The 18,162-nt window shown below is 46.9% G+C and overlaps 1 protein-coding gene across 6 annotated transcripts in view; it reads right to left on the bottom strand.

Moving 5' to 3' along the window:
- Positions 1–18,162, bottom strand: part of MICAL2 (microtubule associated monooxygenase, calponin and LIM domain containing 2) — a 234,378-nt gene that overhangs the window by 178,878 nt on the left and 37,338 nt on the right. For all 6 annotated transcript variants that reach the window (XM_065943806.1, XM_065943807.1, XM_065943808.1 and 3 more), the window contains exon 3: positions 3,611–3,951. In XM_065943806.1, the coding sequence (XP_065799878.1) occupies positions 3,611–3,874 (264 nt within the window). In that variant the 5' untranslated portion in view covers positions 3,875–3,951. The remainder of the gene's footprint in view (positions 1–3,610; positions 3,952–18,162) is intronic.

The following is an 18,162-nucleotide window of genomic DNA, read 5'->3' as shown; positions in this document are numbered from 1 at the left end:
GTTATCTTCTCCAAACAGACCCTGGTCACCAATCTTCCCCTGCCATCACCACTAGTGCACACATGTGCACACACACATGCGCACATGTGCACACACACACACACACACACACACACTCCTGCTGGCATGACGGGCTTACAGCACCTGGTAGGGGCTGATTAATGCTTGTGAATCACTCCATATGGTGCTGAGATGCATCCACATCAGGGCAAAGGTGGGAGTTCTGGCTGCATTTCATTCATTCCCACTCTACCTGTGACTAAGCAGGAGCTTGGCTATATGCCTGGTACCTGACACATTTGTGTTACATGGCTTAGCACTAATGATGAACCACAGGCATGCTAATGCCCATCACTCATTGTTTTGTTCAAGCTCAGCATCAGCTACTACACCAAGGGATAAACCTAAGTGAGATGTGTGAGCAAGACAGTGTCTGTTCATGCTGGAAGACAGGGAAGACCATGTTCTGTGTTCTGCTTGACTCACAACCAGGAGACCCAGGCTCTTAGAGTGAACATTACCCTTCATTACCTTTACCCACATGAATCCAACGTGCAGAGGCCTGGACCATACCTAGGATGCAAACAAGCAGTTGCTCATCATGTAAAGGACACCTAGTGTTTGTCTATCTCCCACCTCCCATCCCTGGGACCCTGTTCCTCCCCTCATGTGAATCATGTGAAGCTTAAAAGGGCTGTCAAAGACAGTGGTCAGCTCCCTTGGTTTTGGCCTCAATAACTGGCCCAAAGGTGAGCTAACTGAAATACTTGCCTGAGATTTTATTTTTCATATTGAGCAGGAAGACAAAGGTCTTCTGAGTCACAGAGCTATCAAGACATGAACAAGAGGCTAGAAACACAGAGAAAACTTGTTTGCAGGAGGGAAGAATGGAGCCAAGACAGAGCAAAATATCTAAGAGATATTTTAGATGGAAGAAGAGAGGGTGGGAAAGACTTTGAGAGTCTGGACCTTCCTGTTCATGTGGGTTAATCATCTCCCTGTTTTGTTTAGGTTAGTTTGAGTTTCTAAAATGTGCAAATAAATTCACCTAATAGTCACAACCACAGTCCAGTAATTGATTTTAAATTTGAGTAATTTCAAATTCCACAAACAAAACTGAGGAATAGCAATGTTTTGTTTAAATTCTTTTTTCTGTACACTGAGTGCATTTTCCAACAGGCCTTCTACAATTCAGGAAACAGGTAGCTTTTATGAGATGGGCCGCCACATTTGATGTCTTTGTTCCTCCTCCTGAGAAAGGTGTAAAAATTCCTGGATGAGAACCAATCTTACTCAGCATCACTAAGGAAAGACATGAGTCCTTTCTCTTTGTTTGAATATCTTAGACATCACTGATGACCTGCCAGCCACCTGATAGCTAGTATGTATGGACTCCTTCATTTCAAAGCCATCAAAGCTTGTAAAACAGGGGCTGGCCAGACAAGCTAGGCAACCAGCCAGTGATTTTTGGAAGGACAACTTCCTGGTGGTCACCCCTTCATTCCAGCTCTCTGCTGGCCAACTCCCTCTGAAGGTCTGTCTTCAGATCCCCGAGAGAGTCCCCAGCAGCTAGGAACTGTTTGGGTATATAGGGTGATGCATTTTCTGATGCGTCTGATTGCTGAATCATTTTCTGATTGCTTTCTGACAATAAGAGCTCTGAAAATCTTCCTTGAGAAAACATATTGCACTCTAGCCACCTAACTTCCATAGGACCTTTGAAAAAGGAAACTGCTATATATGGTTACTGAAATGGGTGATGCTTTGTAAGTTAAAAGTTTCCCACTCCTAGAACTCTGACGAGCTGCCCAGTGAACCATGAACCATGAAGCTACAACAGCTAGAAAGGAGGTGCTGGGTGAGGATGGCACTTAGGATACTGGTCTCCCCACCCCCCCCCACCCCCCCCCGCTTCTTTCTTTAAAGCTTTTTTCTCCTTGGGTCAGGCCGGAGCTCAGCAGGTTATGGTCAAGCCCTTCCTGGATAGCTAGTATGCTCTGGGCTAAAATGACTGCTGCTTCGCCTGACGAAATGCTCTCCTATACCCTATCCAGTCTGCGTGTCCCAGGCTCAGAGGAGCTTGGCAGCTGTCTTCCCCAGGGCAAGGGAAAGTGGCTGTATCCCACGGTGGACTCAACAGCTCCGCATCACCAAAACAAAAACACAACAGTTCTGATCTCTATGGAGAGTTCAATCCTCTTGTCCAGGATTGGCACCAACTAGAATTCCAAGGGCTCTGGCCGAGCTACCTCCTGTGAGGTCTAAATACAGCACGATTGCTTTTAACCTAAACACACAGCCTGGACCAGTGCCCAGGGCTGACAGCCCCCAGGGAAGTCTTGACTTCTAGCTGCCCATTCGGGGATGGGCGATGCAGAGCTATCAGAGACATGATGTGCTAGCTATCAGAGACATGATGACGTAGGTTCACCGATGTCACCTACGTGTGATCCTGAGCAGAGGAAGGGGATGGGGTGGTGGAGAATGCAGAGATGTGAAGGGGAAGAGAAAGAGAGGGAGGAAATGGTAATAAATACCAAAGACCTATTTCTTAGCCAATTAAAGTCAGGGGATCTTTCTCAAATGTTTGTTCCCAGAGGAGCACAACACTAATAATGTCTCTCCAGGGACTTCAGGGCATAAGCCCTAAAATCAGAGAGATTGAGGTTGCCTTCTTGTTGTGTGGCCTTAAGTGAGACTGACTGCAGGTTCCATATCTCTTAAGTGACCCAAAGGACTACCGTACTGTTCAGTGAGACCTCATACAGAACGGGCCTGGCCCAGAGAAGCTACTTGGTAAATAAAGGCTCCTAGAAGTAGTGGTAGTAGTAATAGCAGAAACAGGATAACATCAAGCATGCCTTTGATGAGTGGAATATTTCGTGCCATGTCAATAAACAAGGATGTGTCAAGTCATCCTCAACTGCAGCCCTCCAGTGCCAGCTGGTGAGCCTTAAGGGCACTCAGAAAGGAGACGAATACCTGCCATCTAGCAGCTACAGGACTAGAGCCACTCCCTACAGTGAGCCCTGAGGAACTCAGGATATACAAACAGGACACTGGCCCCAGATAGCTGAGGTGCGTTATCAAAGGAATGATTTCTGTGAGCCCAGACTCTTGCATCTTCGAAGAGCACTGATTTCCTTAACTTGGGGTATCTGGCTTTATTCAGAAATAATCTTGATGTTCAGACTATCTGCCCTTGGTTGCAAAACTTCCATATAACCTGGCTCCTCTCCTCCCCTCCTTGGAGCAATTCTCTCCTACTTGAGATGCTGTCTCCTGAAAAATCCTACAAGTCCATACCAAATAAAGCATAGCTCTCAGCTTTTAGGTTATGAATATTTTTCAATTTGACACCTTTATTTTCTGTGCCTCAGAAAGCACATAAGAAGAATTGCTGAGACCACCATGATAGGATAGAAGCCCCCAACCAAGATAAACTGTGCACATACAAACAAAGGTAACCTTCAGCTGAGTCAAACAATAAAACACATCCACACCTGCTAAGAACCTTACGATGGCAAAGTGACAACAGCTTCCTAACCTCCCAACAAGCCAACCCACATGCCCCACAGGGTAAGAAGCGTCTATGCAGGGGTTCCCTTACCTTGGTGTTCATACAAGACTTTCCTCGTTTATACTCTTTGTGGGACCCACGCTTGTCCAGTTTGTACCACAGGGCCTTGGCCTTCCAGGTGGTCACCTTGGACTTGAGCTTGGAATAAAAGTTTCTGTGGTCCAGAGGGTCTAGGTCCAGGTGTCGGGTGAGGATGTTGAAGGCCTGAAGGGTACCTTTGCATGTGGAAGCTTGGACAAAGTTCTCGAATATCTGCCCGGCCTGGGTTTGCTTCTCATCCTCATTTTCCCCCATGTTTCAGGAGCCACGCAGAGCAGTGATGTGGAGAGGGTGGAGGAGAACACCATGAAGTACCTGGAGAAACGTCACACCTGCAAAGGTAGATCGAGGCAGAGGTGAGCTCCACGGATGAGAGTAGAGTGGGGAGAGAGTGCAGAGAGGTAAAAATACAATTCCTTTAAGATACTAACATACTAAACATAATACCAACCATACATACTCTACAGGAGAGGTATAATCATACCATCTAACCTGGCAATGCTGCCTTGCTGGCAATCTCTCTCCCCAACACTCCACTCCCCTGGCTGGCTGCAAACAACTACAGATTGCCAAAGACATACCCTGGCTGATGTCAACATTATCTGGTCAATCTTGCCATAAGCCAGACGGTTCTGGAAGTAGGAACTAGCAAAAGGAAAACAAACAAACCCAAAAACCCAGATTTCACACTGCTGAAAACCTATAATTCTTGGTACTGTAAACTGATTGACTAATATTAATGTAACCTAACCACATGACACAAATGCACAGTTCCCAAAAAGTAAAGCTCTCTAGATTTCATGACCACCATCCCACCTGTCTTTAGACATCACACTTTTACATCTTCCTTCATTAGTTATCAGAGGGAGGATCTTCTCTTTATACAGACAACAAATGGCAACTTCTCAAGTCTGCAGGAAGGACAGCATCCACTTCAATGAGAATGAGACATACAGAAAGACAGAGAGACATGTGGGTCTCCTCCTGATGCACAAAATGAGTCTGTGCTTTGTAAGCCCAAGCTGGGAGCTATTTGGAACAAGTGCTAAAGGAAAGAAAAATGTGACGGAGGCTCATTCACATAAAAAAAATAGCTTGCTGGGGTTTTGGCCATCATCCTTTCTTCTCTGCACCACTCTAACCTCAGGCATTTTCTTAGGAAAGTCATTTAAGTTTCAAAGGAACAAAAATAAATTAGACTGATTTTCCAAAGTACTAGCTATTTTTCCAGAATCTGAAGCCGGTGCAAGAAAACGAGCATGGAGGAGCTGGGGCTGGCCCTGCTGTCAGGGGGGCTTGAGGGAGTCTGTAAACAGAGGGCAGAGCTTACCAAGCTCCCAGACAGAGGCCTGGCAGGAGGAGGTCAGCAAACAGCGACAAAGCCCTCGGGCTGGGTAGCTTCCCACTCTCCAGACAGAAACGCCACTGTGGGTGCGCTTGAGTTGCGGGCTGGCCTTATAAAACTAAAAGCAGAGGATGGTGTTTATCTTCTTCCTTAATCCTTTACTCATTCATTAAGCAATAGCTACTGGTGCCTTAGCAAGGGCCACACATCACCCTAGATGCTAGAGGAGGATACAGAGACAGGGACTAGCGAGGAAGGCAGACCCGTAAATAGTTGATTACAAGACAACAGGCCAGCGCTTGTAAAATTGAACACAGCACATGGAAGCCCAGAGAAGGAGATGTTCAACAGAGCCTGGAGAAGCCCAGAGGAGCCACAACAGGGAAATGCCAAAACGCTGCGATTTCAGGAATGAGGTGGATTTCGCTAGACGACTTGGGAATGGACCATACAGAGGCATGGATCTGGAAAGAGCCAGCATGGCTGCAGAGTGACAGCAAGTTCAAGGCATTGGGAATTCAGGACTCGTGACAAGGTGTCGGGGGGCAGACTGTAGAGGCGACCGGGATTCTCCAGTGGGCCGTGGGGTACAGACAGAGCAGCGGGGTGAGATAAGTCTTTGGGAAGATGAGACGGCAGGGGCGGACTGGAGAAGGAGGCAGCTGAGGATTGCCCAGGCGCAACGAGGAAAGAAACTGGCAGGGCAGGGGGAAGGAGAGCACACACATGCATGTTACGCAGAACCTGGCTGGGCGCCACCTGTGAGGGGCTGCTCGCTGGGGGCAGACAAGCTCTCCAGACACCCAGAATCTGATGGGTTAAATGGCTCAGGCTACAGCATAGGACCTCCCTCCCGTCCCTGTTTCTCCAAGAGCTTCCAACAGGCCTGGCACAAGACTCAGCAGAAGGGAAAATAGTACATTCCCTGCTTCAGACCCAGCCAAACTCTATTCTGCAGTCAGGCCTCTGTCCTCTGGTCCCCTCAACTCAACAAATTCAACCAACTTCAAAAGCTGGCTCTGTGCTCTACCCGGGACTGAAAAGACATGGGATTCTCTCCCACGTGGATCAGTCAGAACCTTTAGTGTCTGCAGTGCTCACATTGGTATCACTCACATAAACTTTGCCTCCTCCTGCGTCTCAGCTTTTCCCCTGAGCAGGACTCACCACCCAGAGAGTATAAACAGAGAACAAGACTTATCTGCTTTTCCGAGCATATTAACATCCTCAGTCTTTATCTATCTTTGGAAGCACTTCTATGCCAGGGACTGAAGAAGGGCTGGAGTAGCTAATTGGCAGCTGCAAAGCTACTTGAATTCCACCAAAATCCTGTAGTATGGGATGGGCAGGTGGTGGAGAGGAAAACCACAGGCTTTGGGGCTCTTAAAGCCATATCCAAAGCTCAGCTTGGCCCCTCGCTGCCCACCTGGCCTCACACAAACCACATAAACTCTGAGCCCCAGCTGTTCCTTTTGTATGAGAGCCTGCAGAGCTGCTGTGGAGGGTGAGATATGGGAGTGAAGGCAGAACCTGGCCCAAGGAGGCACTGGGTAGATATGAAGATGTATGCTGAAGCCATCACCTGCAGCGGATCTGAATCTGGGGAATGCCCCAGTTTGAAAAAACAACTTTGAAAATCAGTTCTCCAAGTCACTCTCCCTCTCCTCCCTGTCTAAAATGGTGAACTGTTTTGAGTTATCAAGCTAGACCCAACTCTCAGAGAATAATTTATAAACTGGAAGAACCTGCCTCTTCCTAATGCCAGCTGCCTCCTCTCCTCCTCCGAAAGAAAAGTGAACAGCTTAATTTTACAGCTCCAAGGGAAAGAGCCAGAGTGGTGTTGAGGGCCGTGGGTGGGCGTGAGAGCTGCAGGAACTAGCTCCTATCTGGAGGGAGATACGAGGAGGTGGAGGGAGATGACTGGACAGGAGGAGATAAGCCCTGCCTGGGGCTGTGCCCCCGCAGCCCGTGCCAGCCTCGGCCCTGCCGCCCTGCATCTAGAGAGTCTAGTTTCAGCCTTTAAAATCATTTTCTAGTTTAAGTCAAAGATCTTAGGAATGACTGACACCCCCTAGGAGTAGGTCTCCTCACAGAAGAGCATCTGGATATATATGGAGTCTGGCAAACCCAGGTGGGGGTCTGGTCTCAGGCACTCCCTAGCCACAGGACCCTTGGAAGGTTATCTCGTTTCTCAGCCTGCTTTCTCATCTGCTCAATGGGGATACCAATACTCAAGTCATAGGGTGGTAAGGAATAAATTCAATCATGTGTGATGTATTTAGCACCTATGACTCCCTGATGACCACCACTTGTGATGTGAGCCATTCATCAAATGGCCCAAACACCATCATACCAAAATGAAGAGAATATAATTGATGACCACTAGTACTAGCTTCCGGAGAAGGCAATGGCACCCCACTCCAGTACTTTAGAGGCCATGGGCTTTCAATACAGAAGATCTGGTTTCAAATCCACTTCCTAGCTGTGTAACCTTGGACAACTAACTCCCCTTCTAAATTTTAAGTTCCCATATGAAATGTGGGGAACCCCACATGAAGAAGTTTGAATGATGAATTGAAAACATCCATGGTACAAGGTAGTTTTGTGAATGAACTAGAAAGGCTGACTTAGAAGGACTCCCATAAGTTTGAGTCTGAGTTTCCAGAAACTGAAGTGTAGTATTTTGCTGGATACCCTTCTCTTTCCACCAGAGAAGGAGGTCAGGATTAGTTAAGCCAGAGGATCCTGGGTAATAGCCCTTGTTAGCCTTCCTTGTCAATCACTACCCAGTTGTTGCCTTTTTGGAGTTTGGTATGAAATATAAATAAATGAACTACTCAGAAATATGAAAGGTTTCTGCATTTTTCTGGGAAGAAACAAGACATGATGCTTTAGTTTCTAAGAATAGCCTTGAAGCAATTTGGTCTTTGCCAACGAGTCCCTTATTTGTGGTTCTGCCTATGTGACTTCATGAGTCACAAAGCCATTGCTTCTCCCTGTCTCTGGCTGTTACAAATTAAAGCTCAGAGTTTCAGATTGCCAGCACTGGTAATGGGTTCTTGAGCCCCTAACATCTGGGAGACAAGTTCAAGGTTTATGTAGAAGCCCTGAGTAGTCCTCAAAATAAGGGACAAGCTCCTGGCCCAGGAGTTACCAGTATACTCATGTGTGGGACTCCCACACCTCTGTTGTTCTTTGGCCTCATCACCTGTGAAATGGCATCAAAGAGTGTGACCAGGCAGTGTATAAAAGATGGGACCTCGCTGGTGGTCCAGTGGCTAAGACTCCACACTTCCAATACAGGTGGCCCAAGTTCGATCCCTCGTCAGGGAACTAGATTCCACATGCTGTAACTAAAAGTTCGCATATCACAACTAAAGAACTCGCATGCTGTAACTAAGACATGGCCCAGTCAAATAAATAAATAAAAGAGGGAATTCTAGAAAAACTGAAAGAAAGCTGGAAGAGACAGTGAGCAAAACCTTCTCTCAAACCAGAATGAGGAAATGGCAGCCCTCAACCCCACCCTCAAGGCTCACAGACACATTTCAAGGCAAATGCAATCTAAAAACCAAACCCTCTTGTCATTTCCACTGCCAAACCCCTATTCAAACTCTTAGGTTAACCACCCCAAAGGGCCATGGGGGCAGGGTTCAGTTTCCTCAGCAGTGAAAGATGGGGAGGTTTTCACCCCATACACTCGCAGAGCTGCTGCAAAGACTTAAAGCCCTCGGCTCTACACCTCACACACAGAAGACCCTCAGGCATGGCTACTTGGATCCAACATCTGAGATGAGGCAGGAGGCAGCCAGGGCCAAAACAGTGGGAAATCCTCACACACTATATCTCTACAGAGCCCAGCACAGGCAGAACACCTGCTTTACAGGTGATGTCTGCAGACGTCATCTTCTCACCTGACGCAAGGAGGTCTGGATTTCCATCTACCAGGGCATGTGGCACCAACTTGAACCTAACCCTGGGGCAACTCCCAAGGTTGGGAAGGGGCTGAAAGGGCCCCCTTGTAATTTCCTTACAGCCAGGGGTCCCCAGCCTTCCCTCCGTCACCTCCCCAGATCGAGCACGCACCGCTTCCTGGGGCAGCCTGCCCCACCCTTGTCTCCACTGACAGGAAGAGAGCCTCAGTGAGATGATTCCTCTTGGTCCCTCCCCAGCAAGATCGATGCTGTCTTTCCAACGGCTTCTCCCCGATGTTGGTTTTAGCCCTCGAGATCACCCACAGGAAGTCAAAGCCCTTTCTATGCAGGCTGAACCCACACATGCAGTCTTCTTACACACGCCCTCTAGAGCCCAACTGGAAAGGCTAATGAAAACATATCCAAGAGAGGTACTGTGAAAGCCCACCCAAGCACCTAGCCTGCAGCAGGGCCTGGGCACTGCCCTCTGTCTACACTGGCCCAGGTGGGGAGCTCAGCAGAGAGACTCCAGGCCCATTGCAGCCCCTGGCCTTCTGTGCTGCTCCTCCTCTGAGAGTCCAGGGCCTTGTGGTCTTGCCTATCCATCCTCAGCACTCTCCTCACTGTCTTTCAATAGTGAGTTGACTCCACTGCTCTGGCTTGAAATGACCTCACGCATTCCCTCTTCCTCACCTCAGTCCATTTCCTCGTGGAATCACTCACACTAACAGATCCCAGGATGACCTAGGTCAACCCTCCACCCCCACCCCCATGAGTCAGAGAGCTATATGCTGACCAGTCAAAGTGCCAGGAAGCCTAGAGGGTATAGTGATTCGCTTGCTGTCTCTCTGTATCTACTCTATGAGAAGCAAGGACTTTGAGGGTAGGGGGTGATTCCAGAACTTGATCATCTCACTTTCCTGCAAGGCAAGTTTGCCATGTGTGGTTACTGTATGTATATGCATGTGTTCATGCTAATGTATGCATATATATAAGTATGTGCATAAATGTTTATATACGCATGTATGTGTATTGTGTATATGTGTGTGTGTATACATGTGTGCACACAAATTTAAATTTTTTCCATAATGATTTCTGGCCAGTGCCCCACATCTCTGCTGTACTGCTAAGCCCATCTGTATGAACCTCTAGGAGAAGCACAGCCTTTGAGGCAGGCAAAATTTGGGCCTGGGGATGAGGATACTGAGCCTCATCAGAACAGCAACAACTGCACTGCTCAGCTGCTCACTGGGTGCCAGGCCCTGTCCCAGATCTTTCACATCCGTGATCTCATTTAACCATCCCTGTTTGACAAAAGAGAAGGCAGATTCAGAGGGGCAAGCAACCCCCTTCATATGCCAAGTACTGAATGGGCATGCCGTACAGGAGCTCAGTTCCACCTCACTTCCAAATCCACGCTCTTAGTCACCAGTTGACATGAGCCATGATGATGGAAATGTTAATAATACAACCTGCCTTTTCTGAAGTCGCTGTGTAAATTAAACAGGGTGAGTTCTGTAGTCTCTGAAGTTCTTTCAGGTTCCGAGAGCCGGCAAATGTCACACAGGGTGTGGCTTCTTAAGTTATGGTGCAACCAAGCAATAACGTATTAGGCAGTCTTTTAAAAATAATATTTATGAAGACATTTAATCCTTGGGGAAAATGCTTATGCCCTAAATCATGGTGAAAAGAGCAGGATATAGATTAAGGTGCTCAACAATTCCATCTCCTTATAGTAATATCCAGAGGAGAAAGGAATCAAGCCAAATATGATCCCTGGCCATGGTGTGTGTGTGTGTGTGTGTGTGTGTGTGTGTGTGTGTGTGTGTACAGATTAAGGTGCTCAACAATTCCAACTCCTTATAGTAATATCCAGAGGAGAAAGGAATCAAGCCAAACATGATCCCTGGCCGTGTGTGTGTGTGTGTGTGTGTGTGTGTGTGTGTGATGATATTTCAGTTGATTTATTTGTAGCTTTATACTTTTCTGTATTTCCCAGATTCTCCACTGGAAGCACATACAGCTTTTGTAACTCCCTCCTATATATGCATCCCAAGTCCTGGAGTCTTCTCTCCCTGGCTAGACTATCTTGGTCTCATGTATCTTCCCTTCCTCTGACCAGTCTGACTCCAGTCTTACTAGCAGTGCTGTTTTTCTCCAGAAAAGAAAGGGCCTTCCTGTAAGAAGTCCTGACACTGTTAATTTAATGAAGGGGCTTATATTCCAACAGGTGAGGGATAAGGCCCCCAAGGCTGCATTCCTCTCACACTTCTGCTCTCTGGATCACAGACCTTCAAGTCCAGTGAGGCAGGCCCCTTTCCAAAGAGCCATGACCAGCCAAACTCCACAAGACAGACACCTGCTTCCCTGCTTACAGTCCGCGTGCTCACTCAGTCATGTCTGACTCTTTGCGACCCTATGGACTGTAGTCCACCAGGCTCCTTTATCCATGGGATTCTCCAGGCAAGAATACTGCAGTGGGTTGCCATTTCCTTCTCCGGGAGAACTTCTCGACCCAGGGATCGAACAGGCGTCTCTTAGGTCTCCTGCATTAGCAGGTGGGTTCTCTACCATCGGTGCCACCTGAGAAGCCCTAGGTTACAGCCCAGGAGCTGACAAAACAACACCCATCTCAGTACATACAGCGAGTCCATTTCACCAACAAAAACTAAGCGGCCTGTTCGGCACATGCTCTGAGTCGCCTTCATCACACACTGGCTGCCTGGGAGGACTGTCAAGTGCAGATTCCAGTTTTCAGGAGTCTAGCCTTTCTCAAAACTCCCAGAGGTGGGAGGTACCTGAGATAAGCAAATTCATAGACACAGAAAGTAGAAGGGTGGTTACCAGGGGCTGGGGAAAGAGGGAAACGGGCGTTATTGTTTAATGGGGACAGAACTTCAATTTGAGATGATGAAAAAGTTCTAGAGGTGGATGGTGGTGATCGTTGTACAGCCATGTAAAGCCACTGAATTCTAACATTTAAAAATGGCCACAATAGTAAATTTTGTCATGTATATTCTCCCACAACAAAAAAATAAAATCCTTTAAAAAACAAACAAACCACTATCACCACCTTCCAGTAGGAGCTGCCCAGGGCCAGAGTACAGAATCTGTGGCCTAATTAACAACAAACCTATTTTTTAAAAAATATTTTTGAGTTAAAATGTAATAAAATAAACAGTGAAAGAATCCTATTGTTTTTTATTTGGCTCAGTGGCATAATTTTTTGTTGTTGTTGGGTTTTTTTGTAAGTCATGTAGGCATCTTTCAGTCTTTCTTCCAAACCTCATTTGACTCCAGGAAGCCTTTGGAAGTTCAGCCCTGCCAAATTCCAAATTTTTATCTCTTATTCTGCCTTTCCCGGGACACCACCACCACTGTCACCCACTCCCCACTCAACACCTGTAAAATCTGCATCAACATCACAGAGAAGGCTGGGTAGGGGCTTCCTGGTCTTCGCTCCCAGCGTCTACCATCCCTTGCCTGGGGAGAACACTCCTGTGGTCTAACAGGACCAGGACAGAACAGTCAGCAGACTTCGTTCTGTGAAAGCAGGGAGCATTCTTCCCTGCAGCACACAGATTCCCTAAAGACTCCCTGAGGGCCCATCTAGATCAGTTCAGATCTGGTGGACATGCCATCGGGCTCAAATGAGGGGAGACAATGGATATGTAACTAGATGACACTTTTGTCTCTCCAAATCAGAGCTTTACACATTTTTCATTGACTAACATCAATTTCAGGGACACTGGGTATGAATCCTTGTCATGTTAGCAGAATCTTGCTGCAAGGCAAATAAGCTTGCCAATTTGAAAAAAACAGTACGTCTGACATATCATATACCATCCTTACTGTTCTTAAGCAAAGCACATGGATGTGAACCAATCCCTACCCCACTAGCTCCTAATCTTCCTTCAAGGCTCTTTTCCTCTAGACACTCCCCACCTCCCTAACCCTGACCCCTTCCCCAAATGGAATGGATCCCTTCCACAGCACCTGTACTTGGCTCAGTCACAGTAAGTCTTTCTGTGCTGAACTTAATTTTTCACTTCCCTACTCCCGGTTCCCAGCACAAGATCCTTTCTATACAGTATGTGCAAAATGAATGAACAGATGTTCAACCTTTGGGAACATAATAATTGTTGACATTTAATGATCATCTATAAAGTTTTAGGCAATATGGTAAAGCTTCCTATGTATTAAAGAAGTTAATCATTGTAAGAAGCCAAGGCATCATGAGACACTGTTTATTATCCCCACTTTTCAAAGAATTAGAAAAGTCTGCAACTTGGCAAAGTCACACAGCCAGAAGAACAAAAGCTATGCCTTAAAGTCCTATAGTCTGAGTTCAGAGCCCATATCCATGACCATCATCCCATACTGCTCCCACACAAAATGGATGGAGGGATCCAAGTTCTGCCTCACACACCACATCAGGGACACGGTCTCTGATCTAGACCCTTTGGTTCATGATACTCTCCTTCTTTCACCACACTCCAAATGCTAGGATCTCTCATAATGAGATCTCGATGCAGTTTTGGATAACAGTGATGAATACAACAATAAAATGTCAGCCAAGGGGTAACTTTCTATCCTGGGTGGGTGTGGCAGAGATAGGCCAGCTGATTACCAGACATATTTCTCCTTGCTCCTGGGCCCTTCCTTGCAGCTGTGTGAGTCCACATGACCAGTTCAAGGTGATGGAATGTGAGCAGAAGAGATACACACAACTTCTAGGACCCACCCATGAGAACCTCTCATGGCGATCCTCCAGGCTCTTTCCATGTCTGTCAGAGCGCAGCAGCCTCAGAAATCACATGTGCAAGATGGCAAGGCCACGAGGAGGAGGAGCTAGGCCCCCTGATGCCCAGTGGGAGAAAAATCCTCTATAACCAAGAACAATTGGACCTCACACATGTGAGAAATAAACCTGAAGCATGTGAAGACACTGAGAATCAAGGCTGTATCTTTTAGGCAGGAAGTATCAACTAATCCAGTGGGTAAACCATAGTACCGTGGGTATGTCAAATTTAGCCTGGGTCAGAAAGCACCCCCTCCCAGTAAGAAGGTTGATCACACGGGCATTAACCTCCCTCTTGTCACCAACACAGTTGTAGGCTGACTTCCAAACAACTATTTCTGGCATTTGCTACCTTCCCTTTCATTAGGCTCTCCATACCCTGGAAAAGTTGCTTGACCTGCCCCAGAAATATGGCTGACCGCCCCTCCCTTAAGCACCTCTCCCCACACATTTATACCCTGTGGTGAAAATCCACATCCTTCCCTGTAATAAGACACAAGATTAGGATGGAGAGGCTAGTCATTTCCTTGGTTTCAACAACCCTGAGCCCTCAGGTCCTGAGCGCCTAGAAGCCCATGTGGTGCAGTCGAAAGAATGCAGACTTCTGAGTCTTCTCTAGCACTCCCTTGAGCAAGTCACAAACATCTGTGAGAACCGGATGAAGGTGCCTCTTACAGGGCAGGCTTAGGTGACCTTATCTAAAGTCACTCCAGCCCACTGCCCAGGGATGACTCCCACCACCCCGAGGTAGCCCAAGCCAAACCGCAGCAGAAACTAGGGCACGTTCACATAGACAGTAAGGGCGATCATCTCCCCTTTATCTACCTTAAGCTGAGATGGGACAGTTAAAGTATATCTTCCACCAAGTCTTTGCCTAGCACAACCATAATGTCACTTCCCAGGTGAGCCTCTGTGTCTGCACAGCTGAGTTCAGGTCTCGGGAACTGCAACCCTAGTAATTAGTCTGGAGGATAGAGAAGAACGCTAGGGAGGAGGCACAGAAGTCATGGAAAAGTGAACTTGAAAAGGATTTCTCAACGACGCCTGCTCGCTCTACAAACGCTGTACCCAGGAGCCCAGGACGACCGCAGAGCAGTCCTGGCCCCAGAAGCTCAAAACCCAGCCATGTCTCATGGGGTCTATCTTCCAAAGGCCCCTCATTTTGAAGAATTATGCCATTTTTCAAACCAAACATAGAAAAGAGAAGAATTCATTGCCTAACAAAAGTTTTTTTGTTCTTTTTCTGAGGTGTGAATTTATCAGTGCGAAGTCAGTCTCAAAAATGTGCACAAATTCAATGAGAATTTGATCTATTCTTGCTCATATTGGAGAAAACAAAATGGTACCCTCCCCCTCCCTTCCCAGCCTAGGTTCCTTCTGTAGTAGAGTCTAGCCTGGCAATATCCACTTCCTCACCTCATTCACCCTTTAATCTTCCAGAATCTCATTCCCACTCATACACATAGCCCACTCCAGGCATCATACCCAAGGTCAACATCAACTCTGTCACTAAATCCAGTTGTCACTTACCAGACTTCATCTTGCTCATGGTCTCTCCCATCTTCAGTCTACTGCAGACACATTTCTTTCTCTGAATGTTCCTGAAATCTCCCAAGGTTCTAAACTTCACCACCCCTCTCATTCTCAACATTCCCACAGATCCAGCACACTTGACATCCCGATGACCCACTGTGAACCTTGAACTGCTTTCCAGGTCTGTATTCAACTACCAGTTACACACTTCCCCTGACTATCTTACAGAGACCTCACATGTGGTCAGTTTTCCTTCTGCCCTCACCTCCCTGCATCCCCATCCTCAGTGAATGGCATCATCTGCACTCAGACTCTCACACCAATCTCCTGGAGTCACTTTCTCTGTCCCCTTTCCCTTATCTTGAGGAGCCAGCCAGTCACCTGAACTCTCAGAAACTCCTCATAAGCCCTTTCCTGTTTGCTCCCTCCAATCCACCAGCCTCTCTCTTGAGCTGCTGCCAGAGGGATCCTTCCACCAGAAACACACACTTGGTCAGGTCCTGTTCCTATTTTAAATCCTTCATCAACTCCTTAACTGTCTTCAGGGTGAGAACCAAACATCTTACCAGAGCAAGACAAAAGCCCCCTTCATGATCTGCCCCTTGCCTGCTCTCCAGCCTGTCTCCTCACCATGTCCCCATCCCCTCCAAGTCCAGACTTGCTAAGCCATCTGCAGCTCCCTGACAAACTGACATCTTTCAGGCTACCCTCCCTGCACCTTTGCTTATGCTGGTCGCTCCATCCAGAAAGTTTATCCAGACTCCGTTCACTTGGTAAAAACCCAGTCGGCTTTAGGACTGAAACATTAAAGGCAGCAGAATGTCAGAGGGGTCCCAAGGTAGATTCCAGAGTCAGGCAGACTTATTACAAACCTGACCCACCACTTACTAGGTGTGTGAGCCTGGATGAGTCACCTAACTTCTTTGAACCTCAGTTTCCTCATCCATAAAATGGAGATAATAACAGTCCTGATCCCACTGCATTACATGAGGATGAAACTCAGTGACGCCAGGCTAGGCAGTATCCTTGGCTGCACTGTTCTTTGAAGTCTTCCCTTGGCTTCCCCACACCTTGTTTTCCCACGCTGTACTCCATGGAGGTTCCAGTGATCATTGCAAACAGACTACTGTGTGAACTGCTTTTGGGTCTGCCTACCTCAATGGACTGTGAACTGTCTGATGCCAGAGACTGCACATCTAGGGCCAGGCGCCTGTGCCTCTGGCAATAGTAGATGCTTAGTAACCATTGCTTGTTGGGAAAGTCCAATCAAGAGCAGCCACAACATTTAGGTTACATAGTGACATGAACTGTGACCGCCCTTTCTCTCTAACCACCACCAGAATTATCATGGAAGCCTCCTAACTAGCCTCCACTCCCCATCTTCCCCTTCCCATCTGACCAGCACCACCCTGCTCTGTTCATAAAGCTATCAGGACTTCCTACACCCCCTTGCGTAAGTCCCAACTCCCCTGATGGTCTCATCAGCCTACTCCATGCGGTCCCTATTTCCCATTAGGCTCAGTTCCCAAAGGTATTAGGGCTCCTCTGTGGCTGCATCAGACAGACTGGGCTATTTGATGCTTTACATCCAGTCTCAGCCTTCTTCCTCCCACCCCTGCTCAAATCTTACCCATCATCTGAAGCAAAGTCTGGCCTCATAGTACTAACAGAATGCTGTCATCACAGTCCATTCAGGGAATCAATTCTTATAATGATTATAGATAAGAGTTACACAGAGATGGGTAGCAAGATGTGTGGACAGAGAGATGGGAGATTGAATGACCCACGTGTGGCCTGGAGAGAGGCCCACAGAAGAAGTGGTGCCAGAGCTGGATCTTGAGGGATGAGCTGAAGCTTTCAGGAACAAAAGCTTCCCCATCCCATACTGACCTCTCTTTCCCAAGTTGTTGTTCAGTCGTCAAGTTGTGTCTGGCTCTTTGCGACTGCAGCATGCCAGACTTCCCTGTCCCTCGCCATCTCCCAGAGTTTGCCCAAGTTCATGACCATTGCATCAGTGATGCCATCCAATCATCTCATCCCCTTCTCTTTCTGTTTTCTATCTTTCCCATCATCAGAGTCTTTTCCAATGAGTCAGCTCATCACATGGCCAAAGTACTGGAGCTTCAGCTTCAATCTTTCCAAAGAGCATTTGGGGTTGATTACCTTTAAGATTGATTGGTTTCATCTCCTTGCTTTCCAAGGGACTCTCAAGAGACTTCTCCAACACCACAGTTTGAAAGCATCAATTCTTTGACACTCTGCCTTTTTTATTGTCCAGATCTTGCATCCCTGCATGACTACTAGAAAGACCACATAGCTTTGACTATACGGACCTTGGTCAGCAAAGTGATGTCTTTGCTTTTTAACACACTATCTAGGTTTGTCATAGCTTTCTTTCCCATGCATTCTTCTAATTTCCAGACTCTATGCCAGAGGCCACCAAAACTAATTGCATACCAGAAGATTTATCAGGAAGCAACCCAAAATACAGCTTCCTGGGCACACTCCCACATAGTCTGAGGTCCAAGGGGAAACCTGCTAGGCACTCTGGACATCAGGGGAACAAGTTCCACCTCCCTAGCTTCTGGGCAACTACCATTCAGTAATTTCTAGAGAAAGACAGTTATAACCTTGAACCCAACAGCTTTGTGCATTAATCTTGTGTAGACAATTAATGTATAAACTTAACATTACAGTTTTTACATTATACAGAAAAGGCCAACGTCTTTTGTTTCTTTTCCATTTCCCAGAGTACTCAGCTCAGTTCTAAGTATGCAACCGGTATTCAATCAATATTTAATCAAATAATTCAACTTTTTGTATTATGTCCCTTTGGACTAATTCATCCATTAACAAATTGTCTACTGATTTTTATCTTTTTAACTTTGGTGTCAGTGTGGTGTCTGCTCCTAGTAGGTAATTAGTACATTTTGTTGAATGAATATTTACT

The sequence above is a fragment of the Muntiacus reevesi genome, chromosome 9 (assembly GCF_963930625.1).
Source record: "Muntiacus reevesi chromosome 9, mMunRee1.1, whole genome shotgun sequence".
NCBI lineage: Eukaryota > Metazoa > Chordata > Mammalia > Artiodactyla > Cervidae > Muntiacus > Muntiacus reevesi.
Note: the sequence above shows the minus strand (reverse complement) of the source record. Positions and strands in the feature narration are given on the sequence as shown.